We start from the raw sequence: 21,415 nt of genomic DNA on the forward strand, positions 1-21,415 counted from the left end.
ATTTATTTTTATTGAAGTATAATGTATATAAAATAAAGTGCTAGATAAAAATTGACATATGTACACATACTTGAAATCATCATGCAGATCAAGGTATAGGTCATTATCATCATCTCAGAAGTCCCCTCCAAAAGGCTAGCATCATATAATCCCCTCCATGGCATGGCTGTGCCTCATTCAGTCCCTAGATCTCTATTAGCTGGTGTGCATATTGTTTCCAATTTTTTAAGTTATTTAACGAGGCAGGAATGATCACCATTGAACATGGGGATGGATACTCAATTCTAAAGTAGGTAGGAAAATGAAATTGGAGATAACTCCACTTCTTTGGCAACTTCTCAACATTACTGCCTTTCTTTCTTTAACAAGAAAACATAAAACAGTGAAGCAAAGAAAAATAAAAGTGGCAGGGAGATGATGTAAAATGCTGCCTCTTTTCAGAGACAGCTGCTGAAGGATGCCCTATGGGAATAAAAGTATTTGGAAGGTTTATGGCTGCGTTCATTTTAATTTTTTGTTTCTGTAATGGTTAGAGTTGGAGCGAGCCTACAAGGCTTGTCTCACCAACAGAAAAGACCCTGAAGCTTGCATCCAAAGCTGCAGGATTGGAGACGTGGTTTTATACTCTGGGAGCATTAAAAGGGGATCAGAGCATCCAAGCAGAAGAGGAAGAAAGCTGGGCTTTGTCAATGGTGATGGTGATTCAGAGCTGACAAGCCCTGAGGTAACAGCCTTTCTTGAGAGCCAGCAAACTGAGACCGGGGGAAACTGGGCTGGGGAGATTGAAAAGGTCGGTTCGTGTGTGGTGGCTGTAGGGGTTGTGAGGGGAGCAGTGGATGAGAAGGTAGAAGAGATCTGGGTTCTAGTCCAGCTTTGTCTGATGGTGTATCCTCAGGAAAGTCACTTCCTTCTTTTGTGTGGCTGGTGGTCCTGCTGAGATGCTCATCCGGCTCTGGGATTCTATAATTTCACAAGCCAGCAGTCACCTTCTGTCACTCTTCATAGGGCAGTGAAGACGGGATAACACGTGTTTCCTGAAGACATCAGGCCATGGAAAGCATTTGTCCTCTTGATGAAGTGGGTGCATGCGACACCCAGACTTCATGCATCAATATTTCCATGGAGATGCAGAGAACCTGGGTTTTATTAAGACTTTCCAAGCCTCACCCAAATTTTTACTCTCAATTCCTCAAAAAATAAACAGAAGCACACACCTATGGGTGCACAGGGGTAATCAAATGTTAAGGCCATAAGCTGGTATTCATGGGGTGAAAGTTTTCCCTCTCCTGTTAGCCCACCACATGCTGATGCATTTCTGGGGTGGATATCTAAAACTGTACCCATCAACGAAACGTGTCCAACAGTGGTTTAAACCGTTAAGCACAGATTCCAGCAAATCAATACTGTATTTCATGACAAATCTTTTTTTCAACTGAAAGAAAAAGATTCCTATTGTTAAAAAGAAAGAAGTTAAAAATCACTGACATCCTCAAGAGTGGGTTTGTGGTCAAAGTCTTTTCACACAGAGTGGACAATATTTGACCTTTGTGGGCTGCTGGAAATAAAGGGGGGTCGGGAGAAACCAAGATGGCGGTATAGGTAAACACCTAAACTGATGCCTTGCACAACAATTTCAAAACTACAACTAAAAGACAAAATGGACATCATCCAGAACCACAGGAAGGCTGGCTGAGTGGAAATTCTACAACTAGAAGGAAAGAGAAAAGCACACTGAGACTCAGAGGAGCTGCAGGAGGCAGAGGTACTGAGACGCGCGTGCGGAGAGGACTGGCAACTGAGTGCGCGGCTGGCTTTCTCAAGCGGGTGGGAGACAAAAGCTCCCGACTGCACTGAAGTCCAGTTCTGGGCGAGACTCTGGGGACCCAGACTCATTCGGGGAGAAACTGGACTGTCTGGCAGCGGGCGAAACTCGAGGGCGGCTTTCTCTCAGAGGTGCTTGCAGTGATTACCACGGGACACTGAGACACAGGGGCTTATTAGGGCAGGGCTGATGGGAAACCAATGCTGTCTGCTCTGTCCTGAGACTCCGCTCCATCCAAGCTGAGTACAGAGGCTTTTGCAAGTCTTGTCTCATAAGGGTGTCTCCAGCACAGAAGTTCTCCCAGCGTAGACACAGCTGATCCTCACAGCCAATTGGCCTGGAGGTCAATTCCTCCCAGTGATACCAACAACAATCAAGGCTTAACTACAACAAGACTGTGCACACAGCCCACAAAGGGGTGCACCAAGAATGTCCACCTCAGGTAACTGGGGAGCCTGAGCCACTCACTGGGCCTTATAGGACACCTAGCACACAAAGCCACTCTATCAACTCAGGGAAGCAGCCAAAATGCGAAGACAAAGAAACAGATCACAAATGAAAGAAATGGAGGAAAGCAAATGACTGGATATAGAGTTCAAAAACACGGTTAAGGTTTTTCAAGAATTTTCTAGAAAGGCCGATGAATTTAGTGAGACCCTCAAGGATATGAAAAAGGACCAACTAGAAATTAAACATACACTGACTGAACTAAAAAATATTATAGAGATCTAACAGACTAGAGGATTGCAAGAATCAAGTCAAAGATTTGAAATACAAAGAAGCAAAAAACACTCAACCGGAAAAGCAAAAAGAAAAAAGAATCCAAAAATATGAAGATAGTGTAAGGAGCCTCTGGGACAACTTCAAGCATAACAACATCAGAATTATGAGGGTGCCAGAAGAAGAGAGAGAGCAAGATACTGAAAACCTATTTGAATAAATAATGACAGAAAACTTCCCCCACCTGGTGAAAAAAAATAGACTTACAAGTCCAGGAAGCACACAGAACCCCAAACAAAAGGAATCCAAAGAGGACCACACCAAGACACATCTTAATTAAAATGCCAAGAGCAAAAGACAGAGAGAATATTAAAAGCAGCAAGAGAAAAACAGCTCCTACAAGGGAGCACCCATACGACTGTCAGCTGATTTCTCAACAGAAACTATGCAGGCCAGACAGGAGTGGCAAGAAATATTCAAAGTGATGAATAGCCAGAACCTACAACCAAGATTACTCTACCCAGCAAAGCTATCATTCAGAATTGAAGGGCAGATAAGAAAAAGCTAAAGGAGTTCATCACCGCCAAACCAGTATTATATGAAATGCTAAAAGGTATTCTGTAAGAAGAGGAAGAAGAAGAAAAGGGTAAAGATAAAAATTATGAACAACAAATACGTATCTATCAACAAGTGAATCTAAAAATCAAGTGAATAAAAAATCTGATGAACAGAATAAACTGGTGAATATAATAGAATCAGGGGCATAGAAAGGGAGTGGACTGACAGTTCTCAGGGGGAACGCGGTGTGGGGGGTGCGGGAAGAGAGTGGACAAAAATCGTACACCTATGGATGTGGACAGTGGGCGGGGGGGGGGGTAAGGGCAGATGGCGGGGTGGGAACCGGGTGGAGGGGAGCTATGGGGGAAAAAAGAGGAACAATTGTAATAATCTGAACAATAAAGATTTATTAAATTAAAAAAAATAAAGGGGGTCATATAAATAAAATGTGTGTGCAATAACTGGCACATAGCAAATGCTTAGGACACAGGTGCATCCAATCAAATTCAGATTTTATAAAGGCGCTCACAACTTTTATGCTCTCTATGTGACAAATCCAGTCCTAAATATTTTATATGCATTACCTCATTTACTCCTTCTCACTGTGCACAGGTTTACATCTATTGCCATCCCCACTGTGAGATGAGAAACTGAGTCACGGAGAGGTAAGGTGACCGCCCAGCTTAGAAGTGTCAGAACAGCCTTCAGATTTACACAGTCTGATACCCAAGGCCACAGAATAATCATTATGATCACGTGATCCATAAGACTTGAGAAATTAACTAGGGCAGCTCTGTCTATTGCTTATGACATTCAGACTGGGGGTTACAGCTATACATCAAGCCCAATGATATGTAAAGGAAGCAAAGATGAGACCAGAATAGAGTTTGAAAAGATTTGGTGGGTTGTTCGGCTTCACGTGTCTCTTTCCCAACACACTCATCGTTGTGGACGGTCTGGAGTTACCCCACAGAAGACGTGTCTGGCCCATTTGTTTGTGAGACATTTAGGCGTGGATGGTCATGGCTTCATGTTGAAGGTAAAGGTAAGAAAGAGAAAAAGGCTGCCTGAAACTGAAGCCAAATTTAGATCAAAAGCACCTGTGGGCTGGAGCTGGGATGCTGAGGCGGAGATATGTTAGGCTGCCACATGGCAACCGGCAGCTCTGGGTTTGGAGCATCACAGAGATGAAAGGTTGGCGTGGGGAAAATAGGCCTCAGAACTCGGAGCAGTCAGCTGGGTGCTTGAGGGCTCACAAGTGAGGAGCCCAGTATGCTTCTCTGTTCCGAGTTCTCTCCTCCTGCTTTTCAAGAGGAAATCGCCTTTGTCCCCACCTTCCCAGCTCTTGCTGAGGTCACATGGCTGCTACCGCCTAAGTGCTTCTCCCACAGGGCGGAGGAGGCTCAAAGATCAGGACAGAACCCCTATCCAGCCAACTCTATCCAGCCAACTCTACTCCCTACAGAGGGCTGATCATTTCTTCAAACACTGGTGACAAATGAAATGACACCTGGGCTCCCCAGCACGAGGGCTGAAACAGAACTGAATGAGTGCCGGGCTGGTGTCGTGACATGCCCACCTCCCTGCCAGGCATGATGGAGGCTGTGTGGGTGCTGTCACCCTCTCCTGTCACCAGCAGTCCTCAAGGAAAGCAAATGATTAAAAATGACAGTGATTCAGAATGAGAGGGGGAAATAAGACCTCCCTTCTGCAAATTTGCAAAGAAGCAAAGTAAGGACAACTGTCACATGTGCCCCATGCTACTTTAACCCAGCAGCTTCCTGCCAGGTTTTTTGACAGCTTTGGAGATGCTACAGCTTGCTGGAGCGTGTAGACAGGATCCTGTTACCTCAGTCAGCCTTTCTTGTACCTGCACGATGGCCTGAAAGTTCATTCCAGACCCAAGACTGTTTGTGAGCAAATCCTGATTCCCCCAACACAAAGGAAGACCAGGGCCCTTTTGAGAATGGGAGCTTGTTATTGTCAAGTGGCATGACATTTCCTAATCAAAAGTTTCCGGTTTTAGCTCTTCATCTCCTCATGCATGTTTTCAGATGCTCTCTGGGGGGGGGGGGGGGAGGAGAGGGGGGAGTGTCTCAGCATATTTAAAGGCTAATTATATAGCTAAAGTTAATTATTCATTCATTAACATTCAAGAAGCCTTGAACAAGACATTGACTCGTTCTGATGAATTAATGAAACCTCCGTGTGTGTGTGTGTGTGTGTGTGTGTGTGTGTGTGTGTGTTGGAGGTCTCAAGTGTTATTGAAAGTTAAACATCTCTTTGATGATAACTGAATGCATTTTTTTTAGGTCACATCGAAGCCTTGCTAGGAAGGGAAACACATCACCCAGCCATCTAGGCCAGTCAGCATGTCTGAGCAACCGTGGAACATGGATGGGGTTCAGATCCACCTCTGCCAGCTGTATGGGACCTCCTGGCTGTTGGAGGGAAGAAACAGAAATGAAGGTGTTCTGAACATTGCAGATCCTAATGCACAACCAGGAGCTTGTTGTGGCAGTAATGCTTCATTGGGCAGGAAGCAATGGTGATGCAGACCATCTTCAAGCACCCAGACATGGGGCTAATTCATGGGTGAAGGGTATTCGTGGGTCCAAGAATTGGTACCACTGAGGCATGACTACCTTTGCAAGCACCTGCTTAGGCAAGAGCCACTCAACATGCACAGAAATTACACCTGCTATCAGCACAGGATGGTCTAAAACTGGCTTTAGGGAAGTGGCTTAGAATCAATCACATTTTGACTCTAAGTTTGTGAACACAAAGTTTAATGCATTTTCAATAAAGAAACATTTTTCAGAGCAAACTCCATTAAGCTAATTTAATTCCTAGATTGATGTCTTGCATAGCATAGTTAAATTGTTTCCATATTTTTGGTAAACTATTTTCACTGTGATCAATTCTTTGCTGTTTAAATTTTATAAGGCTTTGATTCATTGATCAGCATTCGAACCATTACAAATTTTACTGATTTATAACTTCTGCTCTTTTGACGTTTCTTTTGTGGTTATTATTTTCACAAGTCCAATGCATCTGGGTCAAAATTGTGCAGAGATCCAAAACTGGCCAAGAAGATTGGAGTCATCTATGGATTCTTAGTCAATTACAAATTTCACCCTGTGTGCTTTCAGCTGTTGTGAGTTTAATTTGTGTTAATTATTTCTACCAGTAATAGTCACTGTGAATTGGATTTTAAAAAGACTGATGGCTAATATTTACTTTTTAACTGAAACAATTCTGAGCAATTTTGTAAACAGAGATCGAGGGAGGAAGCAAGGGAGGGAGAGAGAGAGGGAAGGAATAATACAGATGGAGGTAAGCACCCAGTAAAACAAAGACAGGGTGAGAGAAAGAGACATCGAAGGGAATGAACAAGAAAGAGAGTGAGAAAAATAGAGAGTAAGACTCAGAGAGGGAAAGAATAGGAGGGAGATGGACTTATAGGGTTAGAATAAGAGACAAAGAGGGAGGGAGAGACGGATGGAGACATACAGGGTGGAGGAGAGGGGGAGAGAGAGGGAGAGAGGAGAAAGGAGAGAGAGAAAGAGAGAGAGAGAGGGCAAACACACACTTCACCTATTGGCTAAGAACCTCAAAAACAAGAAAGATTTAAAATGATACGGCAAACTCCTGCTTTGTTTCTGTTAGATTTCACATTAGATCCAAACTAACCATGTCCAAGGAGTTGATAGATCATGTAATGCAGTCTTTTAATTTTTCAGATGAGGAAACTGAGGCCCAGAGATCTCTGCCCAAGGCGTTCCACAGTCAGTGATTCCAGATCAGTGTACTACTTGCTAAAGGGCTTCCCAAATCCGAGGGCAAGTCCTCAGCTGGCATGTAGAGTCAGAGGAACAACACACAGGAAGGTGGGCAAGTCTGTGTACTTCTCTAAGCCTTGAATTCCCCATCTGACCAGAAGGAAAACAATCTCTCCCATGTGGGTGTACACCGGTTGAAGGGATTTGCTATGAATCTGCCACACATTTGCTATGAATATGATAGGTGAATTATAAAGCACTATGCAAATGCTATTCTTGGCTCACGCTACAACTCATGTTCTGACACAGAAAAAGTATTGATTCCTCCTGGAATGTAAATATTTTATAGAGTTCCTTAGAATATACTCCTCAAGGGTTGGGATCAGAGCTGACCATTTACTGCAAATTCCAAGGTGCACCAGTATACAATAAAGAATGCTAAACCTGTTTTCTTTGTTCAGACTTTTCTTAAATGTTTGCCATGGGCCAGACATGGGGTTTAAGAGGTTCATTTGCCCAAGGTCCTGAACCTGGACATTAGCAGGGAGGGAATTTGAATTTTGAGCATTATACTGGTAGTGATAAGTGATGCCGAAGAGCTTGTCATACACTAGGACTACAAGGCAGGGGATCTCAAGGGCCAGAAAACATGAAAACGAAAGAGATAATGGAAAAAGAATCAATATTTGGTAAAAACCTTATTATGTGTCAGACACAGTGCTGGGCACTTTCCCTAAGTCAATTCATTCAATTGTCAAAGGAATTCCAGAAGTCAGGCTCAGGGAGGTTACTGCTTTGCCAAAGGTCGCACAGCTGGTAATTATCAGAGCCAATGTAGGAAGCTAGGTATTTCTCACTCCAAAGTCCATGTTCTGCACAGGAGGCCACTCAGAAAAAAAGTCGATCAGTCAATCAATTGGCAGAACAAGACTACAATTTTCAAGACAGTTTGAATACTTTGACCCTGAAATTCTACTTCTTGTGATCATTCCTAGAGAACTGTGTGTGGAAGAGTACAAAGGACTCATCGAGATTTTTAACAGACACCTGACTAATATCCCCCAGAGGGAAATGGTTAAATAAACTGTGGTGCATGCATTCCAATGCATTGTTTCCAGCAGTCAGAGAGAACGAAGGCAAAGACACCTACAGATAAGGAGAGCTCTTCAGAACATATGATTAATTGGAAACCAAACTGCGACATATTGCAAGTTTGATAGCATCCCACAGAATGAAGTTTTATAATTATGCATAGACATATGAATATATGCCAATACGTAACAAAGGTCTAGGAGAAATGACATGAAAACAGAGAGCAGTGCTTACCTGGTGGTGGGGGTGGTTTGGGATTGGGACATGGTCAGGTGATGCTTATATTTGTATTTTTTATTTTTTACAGTGAGAATATATTTTTAATGGGAAGCAATACAGCACAGTGGTTAAGGGCGCAGATGCTAGAGCCAGTTCAAATCCCAGCTCTGAAGCTAACCAGCACTTGCCTGGACAAGTGACTTACCCCCTCTGCATAACAGATTATATATATACTAGAGACCTGGTACATGAAATTCGTGCACTAGCAGGGTCCCTAGCAACTGGCAGTGGCCGGCCAGGTATTCCCTCCCTTCCCCTGGCCCTGCCCCCTGGTCAAATTCCTGGAAGAACTCCTGGTCAAGGGGACAATTTGCATACTATGCTTTTATTACATAGAATATATATATATATATACATATATATACATATATACGTATGTATATATACATATATACATATATACATATATACATATATACATATATATATATATATATATATATATATATATATATATATTGATTTCAGAGAGGGAGAGAGAGGTAGAAACATCAATGATGAGAGAATCATTGATTGGCTGCCTCCTGCATGCCCCCTACTGGGGATCAAGCCCGCAACCCGGGCATGTGCCCTTGACCAGAATCGAACCCGGGCCCTTTAGTCCGCAGGCTGATGCTCTATCCACTGAGCCAAACCAGCTAGGGCTGCATGACAGTTTCTATTAGATTTCACATTAGACCCAAATAACCATGTCCAAGGAGTTGACAGATCATGTGATTTTTCAGATGAGGAAACTGAGGCCCAGAGATATACCTAATGGAGATGTTGGACCTCCCAACCTCAAGGGGGCGCTGTGAAAATTGAATGAGGATAGATAAAGTGCTTACAACAACGCCTGACACAGAGTGAGGATCACCAAACAACCGAGATGAAGAGGCTGGGATGCAGAAGGCACAGAAAACCAGCCAGCACAGTGATCACATCCCTCAGTGGTGGGGTGGGGGGTTCATGCGCAAGAGCCGTATTGCACACTTGTGCAATGAGCAGCCAGTGTGTATGGCGTCACTCCCAGCAGCACCTTTTCTGTGGAGCCCGAGCACTGAGGCCTCGCCCACCAGACACCAGAGGAGAGCCTTCTCTGCCTGTGCTGAGGTCAGACACCTGTCAGAGATGGTGCTGGGAAAACCACACTGTAACCCAGGTGACTGTTGAGGTTGAAGGGTCCCCTGCAAAATTCATGTCCACCTGAAAGCTCAGACTGTGACCTTATTCAGAAATTGGGTCTTTGCAGATGTAATTAGTTAAGGATCTTGAAATAAAATCATCTAGGAGGGTCCTAAATCCAATGACTTAGAAGAAGAATCATTTACAAGAAGAGACTCCCAGGAGAGAAGGCCATATAGAGACAAATGCCAAGGGCAGAGTGATGCGGCCACAAGCCAAGGGGTGCTGGGAGCCCCCAGAAGCTGGACCAGGCAAGGAAGGATCCTCCCCTAGAGCCTTCGGAGGGAGCATGGCCCTGCGACACGTTGAGTGTGGGCTTCTGGTGTCCAGAACTGTGAGCGAATACATTTCTATTGCTTTAAACCCCCAAGTTTGTGGGAACTTGTTATGGCGGCTTCAGGAAATGGCTGCATTGGGGTAACCTGAAGGGGCGGGACCTGAGTTTCTATCACTCCTCCATGTGCATCTCTCTCAATAGAAGGAGACTGGAGTTGCCGGGGCAGGCGTAGCTGTTCAGGATTGGCCCTGGGCACTTACTGGGGGCTGTAAACCAGGTCTCCCAACCCATGTTGTGGCCTTGCACAGCCTGAGCTAGCCCTGCCCCAGGAAAACTCACTCCTCCGCCTGCTGCTAGATCAAGACATGGCAAGAGAACACAGGCGGATGCTGTAACCCCGGGACCGTTTCAGCACTGGGGTCTGTGGGAGCCTGTTTCCAATGTCCACAATAAAGAAAGGAAGCACAGCACTGAGATTTTCTGAATCTGAGCTGCGGGTGGGCAAAAGCAGCCACTTCCCTGGTCCTAGTTCCGCCACTTTTTAAGAAAGGTGTCTAACCCTCCCCCTCCAGGTTGGCTCGCTTGCCTGCAGGAGCAGAGTTGGCCTATCGTGGGTAGAAAAATAAGCTGGGTCGGGTTTGAATGCTGGCTCTGCCACTCACTTAACCTTTGGATGAATTGTTTCTGCTTGCTGAGCCTCGGTTTCCTCTTTGGTAAAATGGAGAGAATTCTTTTTTGGCAGAGTTGAGTCAGGATGAAATGAGATCACGTATTTGAAGTCCTCTGAAATGTTCAGCAATAAAAAAGAAGAGGCGGTCCCTAAGGAGAGGGAATCCCCAGGGAGCTCCAGCTTCTTCTGTCTCCTCAGGAGGATCTTCCTGACTAGGTGGGTCCCAATCTCAGGGTCTTTCTTTTGGCTTATTTTCCCCTCCGAGTTCATTTCTTTTCTCCATCTCAATGGAAGGAGAAATACTGGCCCCCTTTAAAGCAGTTTAAGGCTTTCAAAGCAAACAGAGACGTTTTCAAGTAAGAACAGAATTGGTTCTGGGTATTGTATAATAGCAGGCGAATGGAAACAGGCTAACTGTGCAATGTTACAGGAATATGCACATTTCCTATTTTAAGATGTGACTCCAAGCATGGGCTCTGGAGCAGGTGTGACCTCAGACGCGCTATTGAATCTCTCTATGCCCATTTCCTCCATTGTAAATGGGCAGCATGCTAGTCATTGTCTCCTAGGGTTGTTATGAGGTTTAAACAAGATAATGCAGGCCAAACATTCAGAATAAATGCTATCTATTCATTAGCGATACCTCGCCTTGTTCCCAAAACAACTCAGGTAGCTTATGCAAATTGCAGTAGAGAAAGGTTTAAACCTATGGATAAAGCCACTGGAGTTGAGTGAGATCAGAGGTGGAAAGTCCAAAAGCAGATCTTCAGGACATAAGCTCTTCCCAGTTGCTAACAGAGAGGATCATAAATAAAGCTCTGAATTATGTAGTAGCTCAAGCAAAAGTAAGTAGGTTCAGGAATCGTGTTGTCCACAAGATAAAAGCATGCCTTATAGTGAAGAAAAACAATACCGTTCGCAGCACGGAAGTCTGAGAAATGATGTCGGATGAGGATGACACTCTCAACAAATTGGTCTACAATAACGGTAACAGCAAGCTTGCAAAAAAGAACTAACTGCCTCTTGTAGGGCCCGCCAATGTCAGTCAAGGTATGATGAAAATGCAGAGCAGGAAACGTTAATGAATATTCCTCCAGCTCAATGAAATATCACCTAGTCATTAAATGTGAAAACTGTCCAACAAACTGGTACAGATTTAACTGAGAAAAGCCAAACACAGACTTGCACGCATACTGATTCAACGTGTGTAAACATGTGGACAAATACCCAAAGGAAATGCAGGAAAAAATGAAGAATTATGTTCAGAAGAAACATGTTTTTCCTGATCATTAGAAGTAATACTTTTGTTGCAGAAAATGTGTTAAATATAAAAATATATGAAAAGAACCATAATCCTAATCATCTAGCAAGATTTCTGATAACATTTTCATGTATTTAATTTTAGCCTCTTTTCTTCTCCTCCCTCTTTCCTTCTCTTTCCATCTTCGAGTTTACAGAATTGAGATCCCCCTTTATTTAATCCCCCCATTTTTTCTATTTCTAATGCTTTGTGGGTGGCTTTGAAATGCTGTTACTATAATTTTAATAGAATTTAACAAGAAATAATTCTAAGTACAAAAAATAAAAAGATGTCTGTGCTTTCCTGAGCTTTTATTGAGGAAAAGAATTCCTAAGTCTATGATGTGGTAGCAATTATTTTTGAGCTTTATTTGCAGTGTGGGGGTGGATCTCAGAAACCAGGTCATTGTCGATCTGATTTTCTCTGGAGATGATGCTATCCCATTTAGGAGAACAGCTCACTGAACCCTGATGCCTATGCCTGCTTTCGAACTCAGCCGCTGAAAATGAACCCTGCGAGTTTGATTCTGCTTGACTGATAAAATACAGCTAATAAAACCTGCTCAAACAGTATCCTTGAAAGAACTTCCTCTGCATAACAACTAACTTCACTGAGGATCCTTCTACCTTCATGGTCTACCTTTGCCTTGGAAATTTCTACATCCCTGCATCAGTTTTTTTTGAGGATGGAAATGAGGATTCTGTGATCTTGTCAACTCTCAAGTCATCAATTAATACATATACACTGAGTGGCCAGATTAGTATGATCTCTGAACGCATAATAATCTGGCCACTCAGTGTATATCCTATATAATAAAAGGCTAATATGCAAATTGTCCCTTCAACCAGGAGTTCGACCAGTAGGCAGGTCGGCCAACCGCCCATGTCCCCTCCCCCTGGCCAGGCTGGCCGGACCCCACCCATGCACGAATTCATGCACCGGGCCTCTAATATATATATACTGAGTAGCCAGATTATTATGTGTTCAGAGATCATAATAATCTGGCCACTCAGTGTATATTGTGTAATATATGTATATGTATATTGTATACAATATTAAGCATGCATGTATCTGATTATATTAAATACATATCCTCAGTTTCCAATTCTCCCCTAAACTCAAATCTCACATATCTAACTGTCAAGGCATTACCAAGTGAGGAGGCAAGCCTACCTCCTACACTTAATCATGCTACAATGTAGTTACTCAGTTAAACAGCCTGTTTATTGGGTAATGAGTTAACCTTGTGGAACCTCAGGTTCTTCATCTCTTAAAGGAGGTAAGATTGGTACCCAGCTCATAGGAGTGCTGTGAGGATTCAATGAGATTATGCATGCGAAGCATTCAGGGCTTCATGTCACAAATTGTTAGGTTCCAATAAATGCAAAGATGATGAGGAAATATGATGTTGTCCCAAAGGCACTTCCAACTTAACATGCTCAAACCTAAACTCATGTTCCTCTATGCCCCTGCTTCTCCTGAAATGCCCTTTCTCTTTCTTGTTCCACCCACTCCACTGAGAACACCATGCCTCAGTATTTACCTAACGAACCTCTCAAAGCCCAGGCACTACCTGTACATGAGTCACTAGAAGTGCTCATCAAAACATGGATCCCCGGACTGCAGGCTTTCGGAATCTGTGTTCTCAAATAGGGGCTCCAGGCCCACCTTTGCTATGAAGACAGTTCAGACACTTGAGGTAGATGTGACCACCCCCTCCTTTTAATGATGCATAGATACATCATTGCGTACAATTTGAACCTTGCCAAACAATGCTTATCGGTCAAAAGACAACCCTGCCTTCTAATTCTCTCAAAGGAATCAATGTAAAAAAAAAAAAATCCAAAGACACTTGTCTTTGAGCTGGAAATAAAATCAGATAGGAAACTGAGGGGCTGGAGGGCTAAAGATTGCTGCCTCTGAAAGAAATGGGGACTTTTTCAGAAATATTTATACACATAATTGTACATAAAATCAATTAAAATTAAAAAGTCATCCCACTGTGTCTTGAAATATGAGGCTCCTTGGAGTCCTAGGGATGTTGATAGTTTCATTTAAATCTGGCATGAGTGCTATGCTTGCAGTTTCGCCCACTTGCCAAAACTTCTTGGAGAACATTGGCTCCTGATGACTGAGCATTTGTAAATCTAAATCTGTCGCCACTCATTTCAGCTTCAGTTCCCTCTTCCAGAGCAGATGTTCTTAAATCTGATTAGCGCACAGCAGAATCAACTGAGGAGCTTGTGAGAGCATGCAGATTCCCAGGCTCTGCCCCCTCAAATTTAATTCTGTGGGGTTTAGCACCAACATTTTTTAAAATACATATTTTACTAGAGGCCCGGTGCACGAAATTCGTGCACTAGGTGGGGGGTGTCCCTCAGCTCAGCCTGCACCCTCTCCAATCTGGGACCTTTTGGACATCCCTCTCACAATCCGGAACTGCTGGCTCCCAACCACTCGCCTGCCTGACAGCCTGATCACCCCTTAACCACTCCCCTGCCAGCCTGATCGATGCCTAACTGCTCCCCTGCCGGCCTGGTCGCCCCTAACTGCCCTCCCCTGCTGACCTGGTCACCCCCAACTGCCCTCCCCTGCAGGCCTGGTCCCCCCAAACTACCCTCCCCTGCTGGCCATCTTGTGGTGGCCATCTTGTGATCACATGGGGGCAGCCATCTTGTGGCCACATGGGGGTGGCCATCTTAAGCGAGGGTATTATGGTCAATTTGCATATTACCTCTTTATTATATAGGATTGATATCAGAGAGGAAGGGAAAGGGAGGGAGAGAGAGAGAGAAACATCAATGATGAGAGAGAATCATTGATCAGCTGCCTCCTGCACGCCCCTTACTGGGGATTGATCTCACAACCCAGGCATGTACCCTGACAGGGAATTGAACCATGACCTTCTGCTTCATAGGTCAATGCTCAATCACTGAGCCACACCAGCTGGGTCAGGATCAACATTTTTTACTAGCACCCCTGCTGCTTCAGATTCAGGCTAGGACTTGAGAAACACTGGTCTAGAAGCCTGGGGTCATGAACAGCTCATCCCCATCTGGTTCAGGAGTGCCTCCCATGTCACAATCAACCTATTCCTTAAAAATACTATTTCTGTCCATGTTTGCACATCAGATCCTATTTTCTCACTGATTTACCTGATAATTTCTGTAACTGAATGCTTTAACTGGAATGCATTTCATTGTTAATTGAAATTTATTATACATTTAAATTAGCAATGAAACTGAACTGCTTAGTTCCAATTATCTTGCTGCCTATGTTCTTCTTAAAGCAATTTTCGATCCCATTGATAAACATTTGGTTGATTTAATCTTTATGTGCTATCTCAATAAAATGTGATTATTGAGCTCCTTTAGAACCTCTCAAATTTTAGCAAGAATAAAAATCACCCATAGCAGGGAGTGGGGGATGCTTGTTAAAATGCAGATTTGTGGCTCCATCACTGGAGAGAAGGTTCTGTGTTGGGCCCAAATGTTAACCGTGATGAAGGTAGGGTTAATCCACTGGCCAGGTTTGAAGACGCTCAGCTTTCCAGCCTTGATCTAAATCCTTTCCGCAAAACCGACAGCCGTTTATATATATAGTGTGTCTGGGTTTTGAATTTGTAAGAGCTTTAAATAAGTTTTCAACATAAATAAAAGAATCTTAGAACTATTTTCAGAGGATGAAGCTTCCAATCCTCTCACTATTTAGATGGGGAAACTGAGGCTCAGAGAGGTAACACTTGTTCAAAGCCACAGCTTACTAATGATAGAGCCAAGACTCAAACCAAGCTGGGACTCTCATTCGACCATAATCCAAAGCCCCTCTTGTGTTCTAGACTCTTCCAAGAGGTTACAATCTATGAAGGAGCCTCCCCATCTTACTGACCCTGGTGCACATATGCACACTCCTGGCTAAGTAACAGGTGGATGTCACTGAGACTTGTGGGTGGAGGGGTGGGACCCAACCGCTGGGATATGTGCTCTGGGATGTCGAACTCAAGGCTCACTGGATTTTAAGCTATTAGGGGAATTAACAATTCAGGAGCATATGCGCACCCACCTCTACCTTCCAGAGGGCTGGAACCTTCTAGAGCTGCTGCATGTAATGAAGGAGGCAAATGGCTATTTTTAAAAGCTGGTGTTGAGTCCATGAGGAGTTCATTTTATTATGTGTTATTCCTCATTATACTTACTCTTGCAAAATTATTTTATCATACACCTCATATTTAAAATAATATATTTCCTAATGAAAAATGTAAAAAGGAAACAAGATGTGAGAGGGAAGACAAAGACCTCCAACTGTGGCAAAGTAGACACTTGAGAAGACAGAAGTGGAGGCCACATCAGCACGGTCTGTCTGATCTTGTACTGTTCTGTGGTGGCTGTTCTCAAAATGGGGTTCTCGTAATCATATGAGGAGTTAGAGTCATATGTCACACTCTACACCCAGAAAAATTCCAAATAGTAGAAGTGCAACCAAAATAGAAAGAAACAGGAGAAAACTATTTTGTAGCCTCAGAGTGAGGAGGGCTTTTGAATTTCAACCTAAAATCCAGAGGCCATAAAAAAGGACTGGGAAATGTGACCACAAACTATAATAGTCGGCTTGGAAAATAATATCATCCGCAAGCTCATAAGACAAACAAAACAATTGGGGAAAAACATTTGTAATCATACCACAAATTTCTACTATAGAAATTAAGGGGGAGAAAAACAACAAACCAATAGGAAAAAAATAATGTTCATGAAAAGACCACAGTGGAAACAAATAAAAACCATTCCCATGGCTAAGATGGAAAGGGATATAAAATGTGTCTTTTCGATATCTACTAAAATTGAACATACATTTTATAGCTTAGCAATTCCAGTCTTAGGTATATACCAAGATAAATGCACTCACTTGTGCAACAAAAGACATGCGAGAATGCCTTTCAAAACATCACTCATAATAGCCTCATATGGGACACTACACAAATGTTCATCAAGATTTGAAGAAATAGATGAATTTGTGGTGTATCCCCACAATGCAATTCTATACAGCAATGAGAATGAGAGAACTGGAGTGATATGCAACCATCTCATAAACAGAATGTTGAGCTAAAAGAAGACAAACAAATAAAAAAAACATATGGTATGCTTTTATTTATATGTCAGAATAACAGGGAAAAAGAATCTACTTTAGAAGAGACGATGGTCCATGGAAAATAGTGACTGGAAAAGGCTGTGGTTGGCAGGGTGGGGTGTGGGAGAGTTCTGGGGGTTGATGATGTCTTATTAAATGACCTTGATGGTCAGTTTGTACAAGCCATCAAACATATTTCCTGCATATTTTGGTTAGTCCTAACCCAAGGATATTTTTTCCATTGATTTTTTTAGGGAGAGTAAAAGGTGAGGGAGAGACACAGAGAGAGAAACATTGATGTGAGAGAGATATATTGAATGGTTGCCTCCCAGATGCACTCCAACAGAGGCCTGGGATGGATCCTGCAACCGAGGTCCATGCCCTTGACTGGAATCGAACCCGAGACCCTTCAGTCTGAGGGCCAAGACTCTAACCACTGAGCAAAACGGCTAGGGCTATTTTCTGCCTTTTTTAGCTCTATAAAACATTTTGAAAAACCCCTGCAGCATGAGCAGTATGTCCATGAATTTTGGGTAAGGAATGGACTCAACATCCAAACACATGCTGTCCTAGCCCCTGTCAGAATACCAAAGAGATTCTGAGACTGAAAGGACAAAATGCTATCAGCCCAAGGTCCTGGGGAATTACGCAGAGACCTGGGCTTGGTGGTTCAGAGGAGGCCCCTCTGCCCCACCAGACACGGAAGCATCGAGGCCTTTGCAGAGGGCCTGTGAACAGCCCGAGGAGGGGCTGTGGACTCAGGATAATGCACTGTAGTCACATTTCACTCGCCAGGAAGCCCTGTGACTGGGACACTCCATGTAATTTAATTTAATTACAGCTCCTTCATTTAAAAGAGATCATTTTAGTGACACCCTTTCAAAAATGTATTCTGCACGTCCCTGATATTTTGGTAAGTCCACAGAATAGAACTGAACCTTTACACCAAATTACAACACTAACAATCAGGTCAACTCTTTGTGCCGGGAGATTTCTGAAATGCTTGCTGGCATCTTTTCTCACGGAACCCCTATCAATGCATTCCTAGTAGTATTTACATTTTATATATGAGGCTGAGAGCCATTGAAACACTGTCCAAGTGCACACCACAAGTAACAGCAGGAGAGAAGTGAGCTCTAGCTCCACAGCCTAAACTCCTAACCACTGTGCTGTCTTTTCTTACAGCCTCAGGAATTTTGCATCTGCTACACTACGCATGCCACAGGTACACAGAATATTAGATTGAATTCTCATTGCTTTTCTCTCCATATTGCCTTTCTCCTTCATCAATGTTATACTGTTAGTTTTCACATAAAGTTACACCCAAAAGCTTCTACCTAAAATCAGATAAAAATCTATATAGTACTGTGTTTTCAAATAAACTCTCAATCTCCTTAGATCTTTCTATTAAAAAAAAAAAAAGAAGTAAGAAACAACAGGCCCAAAATGGAGTCACTTATGCTAAGCCCCACATCAGCAAACCAAGACTTAATTTCGGTTTCAGCTTCTCCCAAGAATGTGACCTTTAACCAGTCAATCTGGTCTGCACTTGAGGTAATCTGCCTGACCACCTGCCCTTCCCCAAAGGAAAGTGACCTAGCATGAAATGATCCACTTTTTGCTAGAAACTTCTTTTCCTGCCCTCTTCTGCCTATAAAAGCCTTCCATTTTGCACAGCTCCTCGGAACTCCTTTCTAGTTGTTAGATGGGAGGCTGCCCAATTATGAATCATTGAATAAAGCCAATTAGATCTTTAAATAAACAGTGGGGGTTCAAAACGAATCACCCCAAGATGTGCCACTCTGACATGCAGATTAGTTTAAACTAAATACAATGGAGGCTCAGGAGGCTCAGAAAGAAACCTTGTCCTCGCCCCTTTCCTGCCTAAAAGAACCTGCTCTGGGGAAGGGGGTGTCAGCATAGATAACTATAGTTTAACGTGACTAGGTGCAGTAGACAGGGAGGAACCTACCAAAGCCCATTTGATCCGAGTCCTCCATGTCCCACTGTTTCAAGGTGGCCCAGCAAACATTTGTTTACTAAACATTAACTTTTTTCATCCCCTTGTAAAGCCCCTTAACTTCCTTTTGAAGTCCTGGCCCCTTCTCCCCCCACTCCTTAGTCCAGAATGACACATATACCTCATTTTAACTCACTGCCCTTGGAATTTTCATGCTTATGTGAATTTCCCGTGGGCATGTATTAAACTTGATTTTTCTCCTCTTAATCTGCCCATGTCCTTCTAATTATTCTACTGGCCAGAAGAACTAAAAGGAGCAGGAGAAAGTTTCCCCACCTCAAGGTATTCAGTTGAATTCTGTTTTTTAACATTTCTATTTGGGTAAAATAGCCCATAGAGTTGGGCCAACTTCTTTATCAGTTTAAGAAACCCCACTGGCTCTCTGCATTTCAAAGTGTCCTGGATTTGCTTTTCCTTAACACAACTCAGAAGGAAACCTGTGATGCTCATCAGATTAACAAAAGCAGCCCTTAACTGGGGTGCATCTGGCTGCCCAGCTCTCCAGAAAATATGCAGTGGGGGCAGATAAGGACCAAGGCATACAGAGAATCATTTTCTGTGAGGCTTATCAACTAGCAGGCCTGCTGAGTAAAAAAAAAAGCCACCATCCTTACCCTGTTTTCAAGCTGACCAAGGCGTCCTCTACGCCCTTCTGATTAAATTTGGTCATGTACTGATGCATGTAGGGGTAGTTATTCCGAATGTTTCTTTCCGTACTGCCATTGGGAACCGTGCCAAATCGGAAAGGTGGGGAATAGTCGTGAGGTCTCTGAAACTGGAGAGAGAGAGAGAAAGAAGGAGAAGGAAGAGGAGGAAGAAAAGAAGTCAGCCATCACTTTGCCTTGTGTCAGGAGTTAAACATATACATGCATTAGCACAGCAAAAACACATTCAGTTTTGTGTTTCTTAATCACATCCCCCACTGGTCTGTGAGCTCCAGTGTCTGTCTCATTCCATGTTCTTCCTCAGTACATACTGGCTGGGCACACAATAGATACTTGTTGGACTGAACTTCTTGGTGCCATTGTAGACAGTAGCCTAGTGGTGGGCACTGGGGACCTGGCAGAGCTCAGGAAATGTTGGTTGAGCAGGAATGAAGGTATTATTTTCATTTGGTTAATTTATCCATCTTATGATAAAACTAGAGGCCCAGTGCATGAAATTCGTGCACAGGTAGGGTCCCTAGGCCTGGCTGGCAATCAGGGCCTTTGGACTGCTGGCTGGGGCCTTCCTTCCCCCAGCTGCAGGCTGCTGGCCGGGGCCTTCCTTCCCTGGCTGCTGGCTGCCGGCCAGGTCCTTCCTTCATTCTGCACCATCCCCTGGTGGTCAGCACACATCATAGCGAGCAGTCGAACTCCCAGTTGGTTGAACTCCCAGTCAGTCAAACTCCCAAGGGGATAATTTGCATATTAGCCTTTTATTATATAGGATTTTCTGTGATCCTCACCAAGCACTCTGAACTCCGTTTACAATGACCTTCACCTCACCCAGAAGATGATGAAGGGGAGCAGATTTTGCCACCCCAAAATATGTTTCTTTGGCATAAGGACTATTTGGGGCTGATTATTAAAAAAAAAATAACAAAACAAAAAACAGCAGACATGGGAGAAGCTCTGAAAACCAAGTAGAAGTTACTCTCCTGAGAGAGATATTTACATTTATGAGGAAAATCTCCATTTGTAAGGGTGTCTTTCTTGCTGTACCTCAAAGAGGAAGATGACTAAATCTCTAGGAACTCTTACCAATGGAAAAGGCAACTGACTTAAGTCAACATAACAAACATACCCTTGTTAACTGTGCTTTTCCTGGTAACCTCGGGTAATTGGTCTCTCCCCCCTCCCCCCCAACATCTTTTGTCTTTATTTAGCTGGAGATGGTATTTAAGGTGGTAGCTTGGGCTATTTAAGGGAGTTACTCAGTTTTCTTGGGTATTTTCCATGCATACAGGAATTACACTTGTTATTAAATTTGTTTGTTTTTTCTCCTATTAATTGTCTCTTATTATTGGGGGGAGAGAGGCGTTCTCAGCCAGGAACCTAGAAGAGTAGAGGAAAAGTTATTTTTCTTCCCCTACAATGACTATATGTCACCACCGATTCATTCTCTGCTCACTCATTCATCCATACATACAATATTATTGGAGGTCTAACATACTCCAGGCATAATGGCAGGCTCATGAACATTTGTTGAGCTGATGTCCCTACTAAGCATTAGTTTCCTGGGGGTGCCCAAGTTGTGAATGGCCCTCCAGCCTTCATGAAAGCTCACTGTCCATGTTCCACTAGTTTTCCATGATTGGCTGATACTGTCCATTCACAACTTCAGCATTTGGGGCAAGCCAACTAGATTAGGAGTCCAGAGAACTGGGTCTGAGTCCCCAAAACACAATGAAAATCTAGAGGCAACACAGGCCAATGGCTACAATTCTGAGCTCAGGTCCACAGGTTGTAAAATCAGGTTCTATCACTTCCAAACTGTGGGACCTTAGATAAGGCACTTCTCTTCACACTGCCTCCATTTATTCTCCACCTGTAGAGTGGGAAACATATCAGTACCTCTCCTTTAAGGCCAATGGGAAGGTCTAAAATTATAACATTTGTCAAGTAA

The 21,415-nt window shown here is 43.3% G+C and overlaps 1 protein-coding gene across 1 annotated transcript in view; it reads right to left on the reverse strand.

The window, feature by feature from the left end:
• Positions 1 to 21,415, reverse strand: part of GRIN2A (glutamate ionotropic receptor NMDA type subunit 2A) — a gene marked incomplete at both ends in the record, with an annotated part of 366,842 nt that overhangs the window by 34,560 nt on the left and 310,867 nt on the right. Inside the window, one exon of the mRNA XM_079798403.1 lies at positions 19,423 to 19,583. Coding sequence (XP_079654529.1) covers positions 19,423 to 19,583 — 161 coding nt within the window. The remainder of the gene's footprint in view (positions 1 to 19,422; positions 19,584 to 21,415) is intronic.

Source organism: Cnephaeus nilssonii (assembly GCF_951640355.1).
Source record: "Cnephaeus nilssonii genome assembly, chromosome: 2".
NCBI lineage: Eukaryota > Metazoa > Chordata > Mammalia > Chiroptera > Vespertilionidae > Cnephaeus > Cnephaeus nilssonii.